At 37.7% G+C, this 19936-nt stretch overlaps 2 protein-coding genes across 2 annotated transcripts in view; one reads left to right on the top strand and one right to left on the bottom strand.

The window, feature by feature from the left end:
- LOC117299006 (5'-nucleotidase domain-containing protein 3-like) overlaps window positions 1-9825 on the top strand; it is a 31631-nt gene extending 21806 nt beyond the window's left edge. The window contains exons 13-15 of the mRNA XM_033782414.1: window positions 5832-5918; window positions 7922-7986; window positions 8179-9825. Of these exons, the coding sequence (XP_033638305.1) occupies window positions 5832-5918; window positions 7922-7986; window positions 8179-8392 (366 nt within the window). The 3' untranslated portion in view covers window positions 8393-9825. The remainder of the gene's footprint in view (window positions 1-5831; window positions 5919-7921; window positions 7987-8178) is intronic.
- Window positions 9826-16816: 6991 nt separating this feature from the next.
- Window positions 16817-19052, bottom strand: LOC117298907 (mid1-interacting protein 1-like). The gene has a single exon (XM_033782284.1). It carries the CDS (start codon window positions 18656-18658, stop codon window positions 18116-18118), a length of 543 nt encoding a protein of 180 aa, XP_033638175.1. The 5' UTR covers window positions 18659-19052; the 3' UTR covers window positions 16817-18115.
- Window positions 19053-19936: the final 884 nt, after the last annotated feature.

The following is a 19936-nucleotide window of genomic DNA, read 5'->3' as shown; positions in this document are numbered from 1 at the left end:
GCGGTTCAGCTACAGGGAAATCTCTCCATTCATTTTGTTTAAATAAAAGATTTGAAAATAAACTTTTGTTTTGTACATTAGGTAGTGATTGATTAGTGTGAAATGGGTATAAAATGTACTCACAATGCTTCGTTTCATGTTTGACTACAGTGTTCAGTAAGTGCACAGTTTTGATGTTTTATAATTTGTATGGAGGTTATGTCCGTGCTGTATGGCTAGATTGACCAGGGTATGTTCTCATTAACATGTGTGAATAACAACAAGTACCTGGACAAGGAGGTTCAGCTGCAGGAAATCTTTCGTTAAGTTTGTTGAAAGAGGGCTCAAATTTTACACCTGACCACTGGCTCGAGGCCAGTGATTTCAGTGTAATGAGCCAGTAAAATCAAGACAGAACGAGCTGTGTGGTCTTTGGTTTTGTTTTGTTTTCAATTCAACATCTTTGTCTAAAAAAAAAAAACGATGTTAAAATATTGAGTTTGAGTCGAGTCTCACAAATATCTTTTTATTCTGCAGAGTTAAGTATCACCCCAGTAAAACAAAAGAGATCATAATCTTCTCTTTTGTTCAAATGAAACAGTTTAGATGATAAAACCATGTTCTCATTTTGGTTCTAGTCTCTTCTCATTTTGATTCTGTTCTTGTAAAATAAAATCCCTGTCCAGTAAAGATTCTGAGCTACAAGAGCAGTCTTGTGGATTTTCCAAAAAAAAAAACAAGCCAAATCAAGTGAAAGATTTGAAGACAATTGTTGAACACCAGGTGATAGATTAGTTTTGTTTTGTCTACAGTGTACATTATAAAGTGTGCAGTTTTGATGTTTTATCATTTGTATGGAGGTCATGTCCTTGCTGTATGGCTAGATTGACCAGGGTATGTTCTCGTTAACATGTGTGTGAATAACACAGGTACCTGGACAAGCGAGGTTCAGCTATAATAGAAGGGGAAAAAAATTGTTTGTTTTGTTGCAGCAAATCTCAAATTTTTACGCTGCCCGAGGCCAGTGATTTTTGTGTTGGGCTAGACTTGATGACAAGTCGTTAGTGGCTGCCCATTTGTTACAAACACACATTCTGCCGTTCATGCAACAGTCACAGTGTGATTATACATTCGTGCAACGGTCGTAGGTAGCACGCGACAGCTTTAACCACCGACTCACACCATGGAGGTATAGCCTCCAGTCCATGCTCACACACATACTGGGATCGAGGATGAGTGTATCGTCCTCGTGACCACATCGCGCTTAATAATTACCGACTTGGTTTCAAGACTAGTGTTGGGCCAGTAAACTCAAGACAGAACAAGTCCTGTGTTCTCGGTCTAGATGGTATTGCCAAAAAGAATTGAGCCCTGCGAAGTGAAATATTTGAAAATTAATTTGATTTTCATGGCTCTGCTTACCGTAAGCACAGAATCGGCGCTTACAGAAGCAGGGAATTCTGTGCTTACGGCAAGCGTATTTCACGGGTTAGCGGCAAATTTTGGCTTCTGCGCATGCATACTCAATGTTACTAGGCATTCTACGCTTACAAGGCTATCGTAGAAATTCTGCGCTTCCACGTAAGCGGGGAATCGTGATCGTAAGCGCGGAATTCGGCGGTAAGCAGAGCCATGAAATTGGGCCCAGGTGATGGATAAGTGTAATTATTAGTTTTTAGTTAAATAACAAAAACAATCCTAAATTGGGACCATTTTAGTATGATTATGCAACAAGAATTGTATGCAAATTTTGATGCAAAAAAGTAAAGCAAAAAAAAAAAGTTAAATAAAAACATCACCATGTAATCAGTCCTCAGCATGCATAGGTTGTCATCAAAATCAACATCGTTCTGACCCAATTACCATAAAAAGTTTACCCATTGCGAGGTTTGAACTTTTGTTAATGAGAACAACAAATTTGTCTTAAAGATTTCCTAAAAATAGCATGGAGTGATAAAAATGGAAGTATATGTTGTGAATTCCTATGTTGTCAGGGGTTAGCTCCGATTTATATCAGTATAATCTGTTTGATAATCTTGATGATATGAGTCTTACTGTTTTGGTTTTAGAGTTGTAAAGATTACAACTTAATTAAAGGTGTTCATTTGTACATGTATTATTATAGTATTTATAGATTTTTGCTGGGCCTCATCATAAAGCTGCTTAAAGGCACTGGACACTATTGGTAAATACTCAAAATAACTGTTAGCATAAAATTATTCCGAACTGTCATTCATGTTATCCTTAAAGGCAGTGGACACTATCGGTAATAGGATTTGATTTTGAGACCTCAGATTTAGAATTTGAGGTCTCAAAATCAAGCATCTGAAAGCACACAACTTCGTGTGACCATGGTGCGACAAGGGTTTTTTTTCTTTCATTAACATCTCGCAACTTCGACGACCGATTGAGCTCAAATTTTCACAGGTTTGTTATTTTACAGATGTTGAGATACACCAACTTTGAAGACTGGTCTCTGACAATTACCAATAGTGTCCATTGTCTTTAACCTATTTCACACAAATTTGGGTGATGTTGGCAAATGGGTTTCTAAAAAAAAGCATCCTCGTCCCAAATTTTAATGTGTTTTTTTTTTGTCAATTTTAACAAATTATTTGCATACAATTAAAACTGAAATTGTATCATAAACATAGGGTAAATTTATTTTTTTTTAAGTTTTGCATCAAATGAATTTTAAAAGAAGAGTGTATTTTATTAAATTTTTTTTAATTTGAGTGGTATTCTCATGTTGTGGGCATATGCTGGACATCTAACCATAAATTTTGATAGTGCTACAAATAAGTAAAATCTTTTGAATAATGTATTTGGTAACATCTGCATTGTGGAAATGGTCTAATACATTATGTGCATGTTTTTTTTAAGGCCAACTAAACAAAAAATATGGTTAGCATCCTGCCTTTTTGAAATGAAAAAAAGGAGGGCCTTTTTTTTTTTTTTCTTTTTGCAAAATGGCCGGCCAGCACCTTTTAAAAGACAACCAGCTGCGTTATTATTTTCTTTTTACAATTTTTGTCTGAGATCATCTCTCTTTTTTTCCCTTTTTTTTTAATAAATAAATAAATAAAAGGAGATGGCCTCTAAAAAGGAAGCAGGGAGGGACGCTAAACATGTTTTGTGTTTTATTTGGCCTTACTTGTTTAGTCTCAGCCAATAAATCACACATTTTGTAAACCCCTGGCAATGAGGTTGTCAGTCTCCAGGCATCACCTCATGCTGTCACTCAGGGTTGGCTGAGTGTAGTCACACCCTCTATATCGATTATTGGTCGCTACTCATTATGAAACACGCATTTCATTTTTCATCAATTTAATCATTTGAAGCAACTGATTAAAAGTGTGATATTTGGTTGGAGAACATGCTTTTGCAATCATGGCCCAATTTCATGAAGCCTGTAAGCACAAAAATTTGCTTAGCATGAAATTTCTTCCTTGATAAAAACAGTTACCAACCAAATTTCCATTTGTTGCATATTGCTTGTTAGTGGTATTCAGCTGTTGTTTGCTTATCCTGAAAATCACGTGGAAACTTGGTTGGTAATCCTGTTTTTAACAAGGAAGAAATAATTTCATGCTAAGCAAATTTGTGTGCTTACAGGCTTTATGAAACTGGGTCCTGATTTGTCAGTGTTTTTTATTGTGGCCCAGCTGGCCTCTGTGGGTATCAGGCACGAAATTGGAACTTTCAAGGGGCACTGAGGCAATGGACAAGGGGCAGGGGGCAGTTTCCTTCATTGCGTCTGTGAAGTAAGCAGGCCTGCACATCAGGTTATCAAAAGAATATTGAAATTTCGATCATTCTTTTGTTCTTTTAATGGGTTTTTAAATCAAAATGCAAATTTGTGATTGTTTTTAAATAAACCATAAACCAAATTCTCATTTACACAACATTATACATGTACATATGTATTTCACTTGTAAATTACTATTGATGTCAGCCTTCCATCACCCCTCTGCTCCAAGTGGAACAGTCCCGTAAGCCCTGCCTCAAACACAGCCCATGTAGCCCCAGCTAGCTGTGTGTGGGTGTCTCAACATTTTATAGCATGATGTTTTTATACAGGTTCACTGAACTTTGAGGTGAACAAACTTTTCCAAGAAGATCACCCCACTTCTCCAGAGCTCAGAGATTTGAATATTATGGGCTGTCATCTCTCTAGGTGTTCCTAGTGCACATTATTTGTGGTATTAACTTGAAAAGCTGTTTGTTTGTTAAATCCGGTTTATTATGTGTGGGATGTTGTTATGTACGTGGATACCAAAGTTTCACAATATAGATATCAACAGATTCAGAGTCTCCCGAGTCTCACGAGCATCCAATAAATCTTAAAGACAATAAACACTTTCGGTACAGAAAAAAAAAAAAAAAAAAAGTTCACACATTTACGAATAATTTACAGGGTTTACAGAAGGTAATGGTGAAAGACTTTTCTTGAAATATTGTTCCATGAAATGCTTTACTTTTTGAGAAAACATTAAAACAATATCAATTCTCGATAGCGAAAATTTTTGATTTATTTTAAACACATGTCATGACACGGCGAAACGTGCGGAAACAAGAGTGGGTTTTCCCGTTGTTTTCTCCCGACTCCGATGACCGATTGAGCCTAAATTTTCACAGGTTTGTTATTTTATATATAAGTTGTGATACACAAAGTGTGGGACTTGGACAATACTGTTTACCGAAAGTGTATAATGGCTTTAAGAAAGACAGTTCTCTAGAACAAACTCTACCTGGCAAGTAGATACATACATGGTGTTACCGCGAACCAAATATATATTTCAAAATGTACTACTTTTTGGTGTAATAGACAGAAATTTGCATTGGGGATGAGGAATATATTTGGTTTTATTACCCATACAGCATTGGGGGTAATCACTGTATACTCAGTACTTTGCCGAGCTCTGTGAAAAAAATAACAGGCATATTAGTTGGGTGGGATTGGAACGCGCGACCTATGGTGTAATTTAACAAATACAGTAATGAAATCAAATGGCATTATTTCAGCTAGTCAGAATATGCCATGCTCAGAATTTTGATGAAAGACAGAGCAAACTGCCATATGTTGCAGCTTAAAAACAAAAACTGGAAAGAAAAAAAATTAGATTGGTTGATTGCTGTGTTTGTTATATCATGGAGCTATCATAGAGCAGGGAATTGCTCTATGGTTATATTATGCCAGTCTCCACCAAACAAGGCTGAATATAAAGCTGTAGTGAGCTGTAGATTTCACAAAACTCTTCCTAACTTAAGACTAATCTCAGTCTGTAGGACGAGTCCCAACCCTGCACTGTAGCATGCAGACCTTAAGATTAATCCTCGAGAGAAGACGAGTCCTAACTCTTTGTGAAGTCGGCGGCTGGACACTATTGGTAATTGTCAAAGACCAGTCATCTCACTGGTTGTATCTCAACATATGCATAAAATAACAAACCTGTGAAAATTTGAGCTCAATTGGTGGTCGAAGTTGCAAGATAATAATGAAAGAAAAAACACCCTTGTCACAAAATTACTTCTTTCTCGAAAACTACGTTACTTCAGAGGGCCGGGAGCCGTTTCTCACAATATTTTATACACTGAACAGCTCCCCATTACTCCTTACCAAGTAAGGTTTTATGCTAATAATTATTTTGAGTAATTACCAATAGTGTCCACAAAGATTAATCCCGAGTTACGCCGAGTATAAGACAAGTCCTAACTTTTTCTGAAATCAACCCCTGTAGAAGAGTTTTTATATATTTTTATCAGAACGGGGAACCGATACCACCCTCTCAGTTCAAAAGCAGACAATGTCAAGAATATTAACGCTTGTCCTATTCTGGTTTTCCTCACAGGATGAGATTGCCATATGTAACTCCGTTCCCTTCAAGCAGGCAGTCACATGGCTGGTGTCGCTGCAAGAGCTCATCCAAAAACACCAGGTACGTATATCAATAATAACAGAAAATAATGTAGCAATCTTAATTGCTAAGCAAAATGTGATGTCAAAATTCTATTGTCACAGAGCTTTCAACTTCATCCCACATTCGATAAGACATTGTGAGAAGACAATGAAGACATTTCAGTTTTAGATTCCCGAAGAATTGTTCTAGGGAAACCCACAAAGTCAAGTAGGGACTGAACACCCCAATCCACATAGTGCCCTCTGGTAGGATTCGAACCTGGGTCCAAGAGGTGGAAGGCGAGGCAAGAAACAACTGCGCCAACCTAACTCCTAATGAAATCAAATAAAATAAAATTACACATCTTTGAAGAACAATCTTAGGACTTAGTGAAAATCAGGCCCCCCAATCTCTCAAGTCCTGATTTTCATCTGTCTGTTGACCCAACTATTGTCTACTTGACTGACTACCAATAAACATGCACACCCCTGGATTGCAAAACACGCCATGCAACTTTTCAGACATCCATTATAAAATAGAAAGTACACAAGTCCTTATTGATAAGTCCACATAGAGTTTGACATTTCATTTGTATTTGACAAAGCCAATCTTATTTGTATTGACATTTTCATCAGCAAAAGTAAATGTTGGTTTCACAGTTAGGCAGGCACTAAGGTAAACAAAGCCGACTGGGCCACCTAAAAGGGAAAAGTGGGACAAATTCTCAGCAAACTAGTTTTGCAATCCTGGGCTATTAATCAAGCTTTGCACTTGATGTACCTATGAGTGCCAGCTATAGAGTTGGGTAATTCCAGCATGATGCCATAAACCCCAAACTGAAAAGGGTCTAGACAGCATTGTCGTCTTTCAATGTGTACTCACAGACACTTTTATTAAGTAAATCAGGAAGTTATCATACTCAAAATCTTTTTTTGTGTATCAAGTATAATTCTTTTTAGTCCCCTTTGAAAGTTCTCACCCCAAGGACCTAGTTTCTGTCATTCTTTTGTTTCAATTGGTCAGTCTTTCGCATTGTTTGATGTGTCCTTTTCATCAATCAATCAGTTCGTTTTATTAATCGACCTGTTTCATCAATCAATTGGTACATCGGTCCTTTTCATTGACCGATCGGTCCTTTTGATTGATCGATAGGTCCTTTTTTGATCGATCAGTCCTTTTCATTGATCAATCAGTCCTTTTATCTGATCAATCAGTCCTTTTAATTGATCAATAGGTCCTTTTAATTGATCGATGAATCCTTTTCATCAATCAATCGGTCATTGATCGATCGGTCCTTTTCTCTGATCGATAGGTCCTTTTCATTGACGGATCAGTCCTTTTCATTGATCATCGGTCCTTTTCATTGATCAGTCTTTTGCATCGATCGATTGGTCTTTTATATCAATCGATTGGTCTTTTGCATCAATCATTGCGATGGGTGTGTCAACTTGTGTTTTCCCTTGCTAAGGGAAGTCACAAACTTCCTTCCTAATCTTCCAGGCTTAACTGACATTGTAGTATCAGGATGGGAATTCCCCATCTTGCAAAACAGTATTGTCTCAAATGACAATGGGCTTGCTTGAGATTCCCTGCTGTTAATTTTAAACTAGCTTAGTAAGAAATGTAGTAGTTGTTTTGTGAATGGTATCCTCCTGGTTTTGCTGGGGTATTTTGTTCATTTTGCTCTTTTTGAGGACTTTGCTTTTATTGGGGGGATGGAGGTGGTTGCCTGAAATTTACCAAGGATTTGAAGTTTCGTGAATGCAATCCACCTGGTTTCGGTGTGTGTTTTTGGTTGGGGTGCGTCAGTTAAGGTGTTTTTTACTTCTTCTTTTTTCCGATTTAGCTTATGGGAAAAGCAAATACAAAATAAATTGTTGGCCAGAAAATATCAAATTTGAAAATGTATTTCAATTGAATAAGTCTAATGATTTTAAGTCTTTCTGTAAGATCTGACTGAAGACTCTCATTATTAAGAAACAAGATTGTTTTATTAGACAAATCCTAATTATTATTTTTTTTTTTTTGCCCCACTTGTGAAGGTTCTTGAAGATCCAGGATGTCAAGCTGTCGTTCAAGAATGGCTGAGAGAAAGACATCAACTCAGGTGAGATGCAATACATTTCTTAAAGACCCACTCCTTTTTTTCCTAGCATAAAACTTGTCAAATATCCATACGATAGTAGTCAATGTTTATATTACAAAATCTATTCTGGGGGGTTTGGGGGCCTAAAAGTTCCTTATATAATTTCTACAGAATTGTCTTACAGTGGGTTTGCGTTCTGTGATTTCCTTACAGGATTACTACGAAGACACTCTTCAACTCTCAGTTTGGTAGCGTCTTTCGAACATACGACAATCCGTCCTACTTCACGTCAAGGCTCTGTCGCTTTGCGGATATCTACATGTCATGTCTCGGTAACCTCAACTCGTACTCGCTGCATCATACATTCTACCCCCGCCGTTCAGCGCTTCCGCACGAGATCAGCTTCAGTAATCTTCTGCAACTATAAAATGCAAGTATGAGAACCGAGCCCAATTTTCTTCTTTTAACAATAATAGTTTTACAAATTAACAGCTGAACAAATTTTTGAGAATTGTCCCCTTTTTTTAATCAAATATTGATAAAAATAATTGTGTGATGTGCAATTTCCATAACATTTTTATTTGTGTATTCCATTGAAATGTGTACAATTTGTGTCTGCAAAAATTACGGGCTCTGTGGCTGTTTTGTAAACGGGTATTGTTGCAGGTCTTTATGCAACAAGTATAGTGCATTGTTTTGACACCCTTATATAATTTGTAAGAAGTCCATGATGCACAAAAATAGTTTAAGGCCAGATGTTTGGACCCTAGCAGAGTCTTTCTTGAAGGCGAATAGACAACCCAACATTACAATACAGTAAGATAGAGGATATCTTGACAAATAAACACAACAATAGGTCATTATTTTCTGTAAGGTTTCGTAAACATCAAACTGTCATTATTTAAGAACAGTTTGCACGCAAAGGCTAGCTATACTTCTTCATTGCCATTTATAAGCATTAATAAGTGCGTCATTCAAAACCTTAGAATGGCATTCGTTGCTATTTAAAGAGTTCTTCAAATCTGTTTTTGGATCTTAACCCATAACTAATTGACTGGTCACTGTTTCTGCCTGACCCCATGTGGAGAATGATAAATAAAGAGGTGCTCCAAGGTTTAACTAATTTTGTAACTTTATATTAAGTTCAATGTTTTTCCAACATGGAACACTCAGAGAGACTTTACACTGGTCCTCAGGTGAACTAACTGTCAATTGGTCAGTTATTTTTACTATCCCTTACTATCCCTGATAGCCTGATTTAGGCCTGTATTCTTTGTTTTGGAAAGGGCAACCTACTAGGAAATTGTACATTTCTACTGCAACATTTCAATGGCACCAAGGCAATGAACAGGGGGCACGCAGGCAATCAATTGCCTTCGTTGCTTCCATGAATGGTCTGATGGCGGACCCTCTCGTTGCCCTATACAAAAGGCTAGTTTCTCAAGGTTTTTGGGGGTTACCTGAAAATAACTTTGTCTAAAGTATTCTTTAAAGTTTCTTTTGTCTTGGTATCCTGGTTTATTGTTATCGTGAAATCCTGTTTTGGTTGTTCTTGTGAACAGTGTGGTGAAGCATCAAGTGTTGTTTGTAACAGGTAATGCTGCCTGTGATTTGGGTTTTCCCCGCAAAAGAACCTAAAAATACTTCATCCAATAGACTTTTTAATTGCTCAGTGGCATGCAGGACCGGACTTAGGGTGGATTACACTTAACTTGCGCCATTGATTGGTGTCATAAGTTAAGTAAAGGTTTGTTATGTTCTACCAGCTGGAAAATAAGCCAAACGCTGTTTTTTCTACCAGGGCCCAATTTCATAGAGCTGCTAAGAACAAACATTTCCTTAGCATAAAATTTCTTCCTTGATGAAAACAGGATTACCAACCAAAATTCCATTTGTTGCATTGCTTGTTACTGGTAATCAGCTGTTGTTTGTTCATCCTGTTGCGTGGAAATTTGGTTGGTAATCCTGTTTTTATCAAGGAAGAATTTTGTTATGCTGAGCAAACTTACTTCTGTGCTTAGAAGCTCTATGAAATTGGGTCCAGTGCATGCAAACTTTTGCATTACGGGTGTGTGTTTTAAAATATGGAAATGATCAATATGCAAATGATCAATATGCAAATTGGGTCTCTGACGTAGTGTGAGTGGTCTGTTGTTTCTCACCTTCGAAGCTGAGGGGACTGGAATGAATGGTTGAGTTGCCCCTTGGGTCTGGTCTGAAGAACCATGAATCATAAAAATGCATTGTACAAATACACTAGAATTAATCCCATTGTTGGTAGTCTTATTGTATGTCTGTGCACAATGTATGTACGTCAAATACATACAGCCCTGATCAAAATGCTTCAGGAATTACCAAAGATCATTGTGTTCTGAACCATAAAATGAGATTAAAGTATTTTTATATAAAGTTTTCTGTTGAATATCATCAGCGGTGTACTGTAATAATAAGCAGTCTTCAGAAAGTCATGTTCTCTTGGATAGACTCAAGGACAAAACTCATTCTGTGTTTGTCGTGCGAGTATACTCTCACAAGACTACTGCTACCATAGGACTTTTGCTCTCGAAAACTACAGCCCCGTTTTCAGCTCGGTTCATACTTGCTGCGAATGCGAATGCGATACGAATGTTGACGTCACATATTCGCAACGAACAATTCGCAGGGGTGCCCACAGTTCCAACCCTCTTGGAATATTGCTGCGAAAACACAGTTGCGACGTCAAATTACATCAAATTCGCATTGCATTCGCATGCGCAGGAAGTATGAACCGAGCTTTAGGCAGTTATTGGGAGCCAGTGTTCTCGCAAGAGTAAGGCCGTGTCCGAAACGGCGACTTCGGCTACAGCTACGGCTAGATCGCGCGCGTCTGCCTATTCTTCAACACTGGTAGACGCGCTGATCTAGACGCGCTGATCCAGACGTAGCTGTAGCCGAAGTCGTCGTTTCGGACACGGCCTCAGATAACTGCATGAGAGATCTCACCACGATAGGCATTTAATGAATTTTGTTTAAGTGGTCAAAATGATACATTTTAAAGATTCTCCTGTACGCCGGGAGATATTTATTCTACTTAAGTCTGATTTCTGTTTTTGTTTTTTTTTCCGGTGGAAAGTTGTGATTAAAATAGCCTGGAATGTTTACAGTAAAGTCAACACCATTTGGTACATGCAGGTCTACCCTTGTTCTTTTTCCCAGGTACCAACTATCCTGGTACACTGATCAAAACGTTGAGATTACCACCAACTCTTTTTTGAGCCAACTTTACACATCATGGTTGTACCCGTTTATATTTAAGGTCGGTGCTGTAAAAAAATGTGGTGTTAAACCTGCCTTTCTCCCATAAAATAGTTGCCTATTGTAGGATATGTAGACATTGTTATACTCTATCCTCATGTGAAACTGTTCATAGTTAATTGTTGTATTTGTCCAAACATGTTATAGTTAAATTTTGGAACAAAAGTATTGTCCTGTGAATCATGTTTATCTATGTTTAATTGTTTACTGCGTCTATATGTTAAATGTTATATGTGGTTTTTTGATAATTAATGCAATAATATTTAGAAAATATTGTGTAAAACTTCATGTGTACATCAACACTAGTTTTTGCAAAAATGATAATATTGGAGGGTATTTGTACGCTCAATATTGATTCTATCGTGGTTATCTATATAGCCAGCAACACCAATGGTGTCAATTTTGACACCCCAGTTTTTGCAGTGTTCATCTTTTGGTTGTCTTCCGCCAGCTTGGCTAGCAAGTCTCAAACCTTTAATTGTGGAGAAATGATAGATGTTTTGTTGGGAAAGTGGCTTTCATCATTTGAACCAATGTACATGTTTGTTACTCCAACATTGTTATTGAAAGCAAATAGTATGCAAACAGATAATGCATGACAAACAGCTAATACTGTTGGGTGTTTTTTATTGGTCAAGCAAGTAAACTATTACCAATTAAGTTGTATTACTTCAGATTTTAGCTGTATTCAAAAATATAATCTTTGAAAGATAAATCTTTCTGTTTTACTAACAAAAATTATTGTTACCATGTAAATGTTAAAATTATTGTGTATATAATATGTATGAGTTTGAAGTGTTCGGGCATTTTAATAAGAACAACCAATTTAATTTAGTTTTGCAATGTATTTTTTCTATGGTGCAATAATTCAAAGTTGTAATCCCAGTTTTTGATGACAATAAACAACAAAAAGTGGAAGGCTCGGTTGAGAATTTCTGATGATGTTTGGAAATGTTGTGAAATAATTAGAGGCACTGGACACGTTTGGTAATTGTCAAAGACCATGATTCTCACATTGGTGTATCAAATATTAATAATACCAAACCTGTGCAAGTTTTGGCTCATATGGTTATCGAACACCCTACTTTGTGGTTTTTTTAAGCAAAGGGCTTCGGCTGAAGTCTTATTATTTGAATGAGAAACACCTCTTTCTCAAAAATTACCTTACTTCAGAGGGAGCCGTTCCTCACACTGTTTATACTAAGTTACCAAGTAAGTTTTTATGCTAACAATTTTTTTGAATTATTTTCCAGCAATGGTGTCCAGTGCCTTGAATACCAATCATTGTATGTTAATGCACACAAGCTGTGATGTAGCGGACAGTTTAATCTTCGTATTGCTTGATTGTTCCGTCAAGGATGCTCAGTGGGGAAATATTGAAGGAGTTACGTAACCATCTACTCCAAGGTGAAAGTGACTTATTTACTGATGTCTATTTTGGACAGCTGTCGTCTGGTTTTGTTTTGCTCAGGAGTGACGTCCGAAGAACCACAAGGCCGATTAAACTTAAAACAAATCCAACCATAAAGCAATCTTGCTCCATGGTTAAAAACACTATTAAGTTTGAAGTCATGCAATTTACGTGTTAGATTTAAGAACTAGATTTGTTGTTTTTATTAACATATTATGACCACCAAATTCGATGAAATTTTCACAAATTTGAATTGTATGTGGAGCCTTTTTTAGTTATATAAAATTTAGAGGGTGACATCTTTGGTAAATTGTCAAAGACCAGTTAATTCTCATTTGGTGTATCCCACAACATAGGCATGAAATAACCGTATCTGTGGATATTTGGGGGCTCAATTGGTCATCGAAGTTCAAGAAAATTATGAAAGAAAAGGGGGAACAGATTGGAATGTGTGCTTTCAGATGCCTGTTCAAAGGCCTCGGGCCTGAAGCCTTTTAATATTTTGGTTAGAAACTACCTCTTTCTCAAAAACTATGTTACTTCAGATTGAGCAGTTTCTCATAATGTTTCTGTTATTTAATTGTTTGGTTTTTCTCTCCTTATTTTGTTCTTTTTATTTCAAGATCTTTGTACCTAGTAAACAAACATAAGCACAACGGGTGTTTTGCATAGTGGTCTTGTGTCTTGAATTTCGAATTTAAAAATATTCTTACAAGTTACAGTCAGAGTTAACAGATTTCCGTTTTTAAAAAAGAAAAACAACAAGAGTATCAAAATAATTTTTGAAATTTATTTGTTTACACATATCTTTTGAAATAAAATACCAATAAATGTCATTGTCAACAGCTCTCCACATTGCTCGTTTCCAAATATTATACGTTTTTACTCCAAGAATTATTTTGAGCAATTACCAAAAGTATCCAGTGCCTTTAGAAAGAATAACTTGTGGCGAACTTTATTAATAGTCAATCGTCCGGTCTGTGCATTGCTGAGTATACCGTATCCGGGTTAAGCCTATTACCACGAAACGTGTGCCGCGCTGTTTACGCAGAGTTCGCGAGGTCCGGGAAAACCAGAATTTCTTTAGAAAATGTCTCGACCTCTCCGAAAAGATATTTAGACCTTTACCAAAAACAAACAAGTTGTTACTAACGGGTCAAAGAGTTTTCCGGGTCATCAAATTGTATTCGACCGTCATGTTACTGCGGAATTTCAGGAGAGATGGTATTAGCCACAGAAAAAATTGTTAACACTTCGGTTGAATTGAAGGGAAAGTCCCATGCATGCACTCCACACAGGGCATCAGACTTGACGAAGATCCGTGCACGTCATTGGACGGAACTTCGGAATTCTTGAGATGACAAATTGAATGCTGTGGAATGCGTGGGCAGGTTCCGGGTAATCCTTTGTGGAAGAAATTTGTGGTCGCATGGAAATCCAGAGAACAAAATTAATTTTTGCCCTGAAAATCAGCATCAGGCGTCAACAACACGAAGGAATTCTGTCAACTCAGTTCGTTCATTTGAATTTCACAAAACAATGTTCATTTTTAGTGGCGACGTTTTTAATGAGCTTGCATACGTTGCGATTTTTCGACCGCGTCACTTTCACAATTTGTACATTCGACATGGTATTATTAATTTGGCTTGAACCTTATTCTGGTAAGCGTGATTTATTCTGGTAAGCATAGTATGGTTGCTCTTAGATGCAGTTCCATGAAATTACGCCCTGCTGTTAGTATTTTCTTGGGTTGGATTACTTTCCACTCCGAGGGGTGGACACACCCTTTCCTCTGCGGTCTGGGCACGGGTCGTTTCAGTGAAGTCGCCCTTCGCTTCATTGTCAAAAGGAAAGGCATCGATTGTTTCTAATGTCAAATTTCCTCCCGGTTTTAGAATTACTTTGCGTCCTTCACAAACCCAATTATAAAGACCGCAAGCATGTCGAGGTAGCCTGTTCTATTGTTTAAATAGTCGGACATTGTTTTCGAAACATGTTCGTACGGACGGAACAAATTATGCCCTCAGAATAGGGTTGAAGCCAAAATACCATGTACAATCTGGGCTCAAGTTCATAAAGCCTGAAGCACAAAAACTCGCTAAGCTCAGAATAGTATTGTTTAGCAGAATCGGGTTATCAGGCCAAATAACATTAAGTTTACATTGTTGTGGCTGCTGGTGCCGACTCATTTTTTGCATATCAAAGAAATTTTGTCAAGCAGTATATTTCTGCTTAACAGGATTGGGCCATGATCCTGAACAGTTTTGCTTAGCAGAAAATTAAGCAATGGTTTCTGCTTAACCAGCTATACGAAACTGTGCCCACCAGGGTCCATCTCGGCAAATTTTGTTCGCTTACCCCAAAATTATTTGCATCAAGCAGTCACACAATGCAATGTAGATTATGGCAATGCCTTGTGGGGTCTATCAAATTCACTAAGCAGGTAGCATTTGAAGCCCACAGTCTAGAATCGCTGTTTGCTTATTTTGATTGACGCGGCAATTGAAAAAAGCGCTAATATTAAGCTGAGCCGCTTTCTGTCTTTCTTCCTTTTTGTCACTAAACACAATTTTCAATAAAATTAGAGGAAAGACATCAATAGCCTTGATGGGGGGGGGTGGACATTATATAGCGCACCGTTTGTTTTGGGTGTATATAGACAAATTCACCAAAACCTCTGGCGTGTCTTTCAACCATATCTCAAAATGGCTTATTGGGTTGGGTTAACTCCTGTAATCAGTAAAATTCTTTTACTGATTATAATGTTGTCGTGTTCGGCACCCGCGGCCCTCTGGAAACCCGGACCTCACAACTCCAAACTCCAGTGTTGTGTCAAAGATTAAAGAAATCCGGGATTTAGGAAAAACCGCATCCCCTCAGTCATTTTTGGAGACGGGAATGCCGGAACTCTTGATCGCTGCATGCTTTATGTGTGATGGTTGGGTTTTCTGTGGGTGACGTCGCCCCCCCCCCCCATGGTTATGCCGCTGACGTCATACAATGACGTAAATTTTAACTCTTTTGACAACATTTAATGTTTAACTTGGTATTCTTCAAGTTACCCAGGCTAGATGAGATTGATTGATCATTGATATGGGGGGGTAGTATCAACGATGCGCATAGAACATAAGAACGTGTATGTTTCGACAACACCTCTCCCCACCAAAAAAGAAGAAACAAACTTTATCTGACGCGATACTTAAAAATAATTTATAACCAAAACATTGCATAGGAGTTGGATGTCATGACCCCCCCCCCCCCCCCTTTCAGTATTACAAAATGATAGTGGGTATTTCCGAAAATTCAAGTAAGCACCAGTGCTGACATGACATTGGGGCTTCAATTTAACTAGGTCCAAAATTAATAGATTAATCAATTATCATTATTGTTTCAAAAAGTGACATCACAATACGTCACAACGCCGATCATAAAACTATTGTTAGCACAATATCAACTGGGACTGGTCGTCACAATACCCTGACCTTGACATGGATTATTTCCGTTTCATTTCACAGGCCCCGATTTCATCATACCTATTTTATCATTTTATTTTATAAACTCTATAGATATATGGAGGTTGTATGACTACGGGAGTTAACCATCCACAATTCGCATTGTATTTTTATTTTTCACATCAGGGAGTGCCCAGAACAGTAAGCTCAGTAGACCGTGTCGGTGCATCATGCACAGCACAGTTTTCCCTCTCGCAGCACGCGTTCAGTTCATGGGCAAGTTTCCGATTTATTATAGCAACGGCCATGACGCCCCGCCTACACATATCATCCATGCACATTTCGCAACCGAGTTCGACTCGTTGCAAGCCAGCAACCGCTTATGACTTTTAGTTGTGAAGTTCACTTTATTTCGAAATAATTAAATAAAAGATAACAAAAAACTGTCACAACAGAATCACTGTTTCACTGCATCAAGTTCTTTATGCATGTGGAATGTGTAATGCATATGAACAGGGATTGTTTTTACATGTACATTAAAATAATATGGTCAGGTTTTCGTATTTCCACTTTCTTCTAGAAACTATAATAAGGCTCCACGTGAGCCTTATATGGTTTTTAGAAGTAATTTCCACCATGCAACGTTTCAAAATCCACCCTACTTTTAAAACGACCAATTTGCAAAACAGAGAAGTCCAATTGATGTTGTTTTATTTGTAGTACAGTTGGCAAAAAGCCCCATCACCACTGAGAAGGTGCATGTACATTCAAAATTTACAAATAATTATCATACATAATAATAACTTGCAAAACACAAAAGTTTAATGGTGTTGTTTATTTTTAGTACATAAACAGTTGGCAAAATGCCCCACCCCTCGAGAAGAAGGTATATCCAAATTGACAAAATACCATACATTATTCTTTTTAACCTTTGTAAAAGAAAACTTGATTGATATCCGCGAGTTCTAATCTTTTTAAGTGTAAAGGCAAATTCAAAGTGAATTCTTAAACCATCTGTTACTTTTCATAATTACATTTTACGAGTTTAATCATAAATGATTTAGGTTTAGTGTTTTTAAAACAGCTGTGACAAAAAGTAAAGGCAAACTGGGTTTATGAATATAAATAAGAGTTCAGTGTTTTTAATATTAAATTGACACAGGTGTATACCTGCGACTGTGATCAGACGAAATCACTGTCAAGTAAATATTCAGAGAATTGATTATAAAACTTAAACAAAAAAAACAAACAAAAAGTATCGCCCGTATAAATTTTCCAAATGAATTTTGTTCCGTTCTCAATGATGGCTGATTGCAACATAACACCAACTTTTCATGGTAAGAAATTGAAGAGGAACACCATTTAGTTATATTTTTAACAAAATTTTCATTTTTTTATTTTTAAGGCCCTGTGACCGTTGTATTTTTTTAGAGATATCTAATATAATATATTATTTTTTTTACAAAAGTATAAACAATGTCAGACTCTCAAAATGTATCGAATGAATTTGAAATACGTACATATTTTATCTTTCCATTGTTTTCCAGTTTTCACTTATGGATTTTTTTTTCCAGGTGCAAAATTAGAGAAATTTAGGAAACATTCGAGTGCAAAACTATCCCGGAAATTGTGCATTTTTTCATTTTGATTTGACTTTTCTTACTATTTTAAATTAAAAGAGGAAGGCAAGTGTGCATTTCAATGTTAACCTTCACAATATATAAACTATAATTCAAACATTTCAAAACATTTCAAATGTATACAAACAATATTGTATACATCAGAGTTGTATTTCCATCATTATACGTACACTTTACAGTAATGTTTAACAAATTGTCAGTTTCTTGCTATCTGCTACCATTCTGTCCTGCAGTTTTAACAGAAATCGTAGTCCAGCAACAATATCATGATGACGTACAAAAACTCCGAGCCGTTCAATTGCACCTAATACTATAGTCTCATTGTTCTTCAAGCAAGACGAACATAGTTTTATCTACATTAGATATGACGACTTTGGTTTGATGAAGCATGACTGATAGTCGCCAAGTTCTTCTTGGTATTTACCAGTGAGTTTCTTGCTAACGTCTGTAAGCTGTTGGAGTACCCCGAAAAGTCCGAGTAAATGTTCTCTAAAGGCCCGTGCGGTTGCTGCCTCGAGGGTCCTGCTCCGGTTGTCTGCCCCGATCAGAGCAGGGATTTCTTCCTCCTCGTCAGCCTCTGAAGTTGAAGTTGGTCCACGGATTAGCTCCGATTTGACAGCTTTCAACATGGAGTAACAAGTGTGCAGGTTAACAGAGTCTTGGTTGGTAGGTATGACGGCGAAGTCTTTTTCAGGGCGTGTGGTGGTTGTTGTGGTGGTTGTTTCTGGAAGTGCAACTGTGTTTGGATCGACTTGCATGTCAATCAGGAGGCTGGGAATGAGTACCGTCTCGTCCATCTCATTGACGGCGTCGATGAAGCCCTTCATCACGCCCAAGATGGATTGGTTCGAACGGCTGGTCGACATTCTCTCGTTGTCTGTAAGGCTCAATTCCATTTTGAAGTAGGTAGATATGCTTTTCTCTCAATTAGCAGAATAGCAATGCACTTCAACTTCGAATGATGTTTTAAATGCAATCACTTCGTTGATGCCCAGATCCAGATGATATATTAAACAGCTAAAGCAAGATTCAGTTTCTGACGTTTCTGAACAAGTCCACCGTATCTGTTCTCTCTTCGGAGGTTGTAAGAATTCTGGATACCACTGTTTGTGTTTTCATCACTTTATACTCCGCGGGGATGTCCTGATTGTGGAAAGTTTGCTACCGTGACAGTAGGGTTCACCATGGAGGTTTCACCTTGTTTTCGTTAATGCACTGTACACACACTACTCGGAAATTCCCATTTAAACACCCAAAAGATCGAACGGTCGTTGTGTGTGTGTAGCAGGTACTTGCTCTCACATACATGAATATGTATACAATGTACATGTACAAACCAGCCGGATTCATTATGGCCCGTTTTATCCGGGATCGCCTGACCAGTGACGTCACGTTCAGTAACATGTAAATGAGCGATCACGCAACCTACGCGGTATCTGATTGGCCGTTGGGTGGAGAAGCCCCAAAGAGTTTTGCATTTTAAATGTGATTAGCATAATAGCACGCGCACGGGGATGGCGTGATCGCTGTCAGCCGACTAGCCGGTTATTAGAACGTGTGAATCATAATGTATGAATGCTTTTGTAAAGTCCATTGACTCTATTGTCGTTTGCCCTTCAAATTGTTGTTTTGACGATACCCCCAACTCGAAACCGGGGACCACGTACTATGACCTGCCTTGGACACGAATGCATTGACAGGGAGTGGATACTACCATAGGTCCATATCGATTCAATAATGTTTGTTGGCCTTGCCCCATTCATTTATGCCAGCCCACACACCCCCTAAAATGTCGGCATATTATTTTGAGCCATGCTCTAACCTCGTGGCGCTGCTGTGCCTGTTGTCTAAGGAATGGTCTTATGTTCTCGTAAGACAGCAAAATGATTTTATCATACAAAAAATACTTCGTAATATTTTCCAAGAGCACCTTTTTCAAGGACGATGGGCACCTGGATCTAGGGGGGTCAACAAACTTCTGTTCGCTTGGTTTTTAGTCAAAAGCCTCCTCTACCTCCTCCGGGAAGGATCGACGGCGGTTGGTGATGGACAGGGTATACATCGTTTTTCTATCTAGCTCGAGTGAATTTCGTGGCTCTTAATTAAAACATTAAATAAAATATTTTGCAAGGGAAATGCGCAAGCTTTCAGATTTGTTTTTGCACCGTGTGACA

This window comes from Asterias rubens, chromosome 13, assembly GCF_902459465.1.
Source record: "Asterias rubens chromosome 13, eAstRub1.3, whole genome shotgun sequence".
Taxonomy (NCBI): domain Eukaryota; kingdom Metazoa; phylum Echinodermata; class Asteroidea; order Forcipulatida; family Asteriidae; genus Asterias; species Asterias rubens.
The sequence above is the reverse complement of the archived record's forward strand: the minus strand, read 5'-3'. Positions and strand labels throughout refer to the sequence as shown.

What these genes read in the sequence shown, in the direction of transcription:
- LOC117298907 (XM_033782284.1), bottom strand. Translation starts at nt 18,658, where the DNA reads ATGGAATTGAGCCTTACAGACAACGAGAGAATGTCGACCAGCCGTTCG.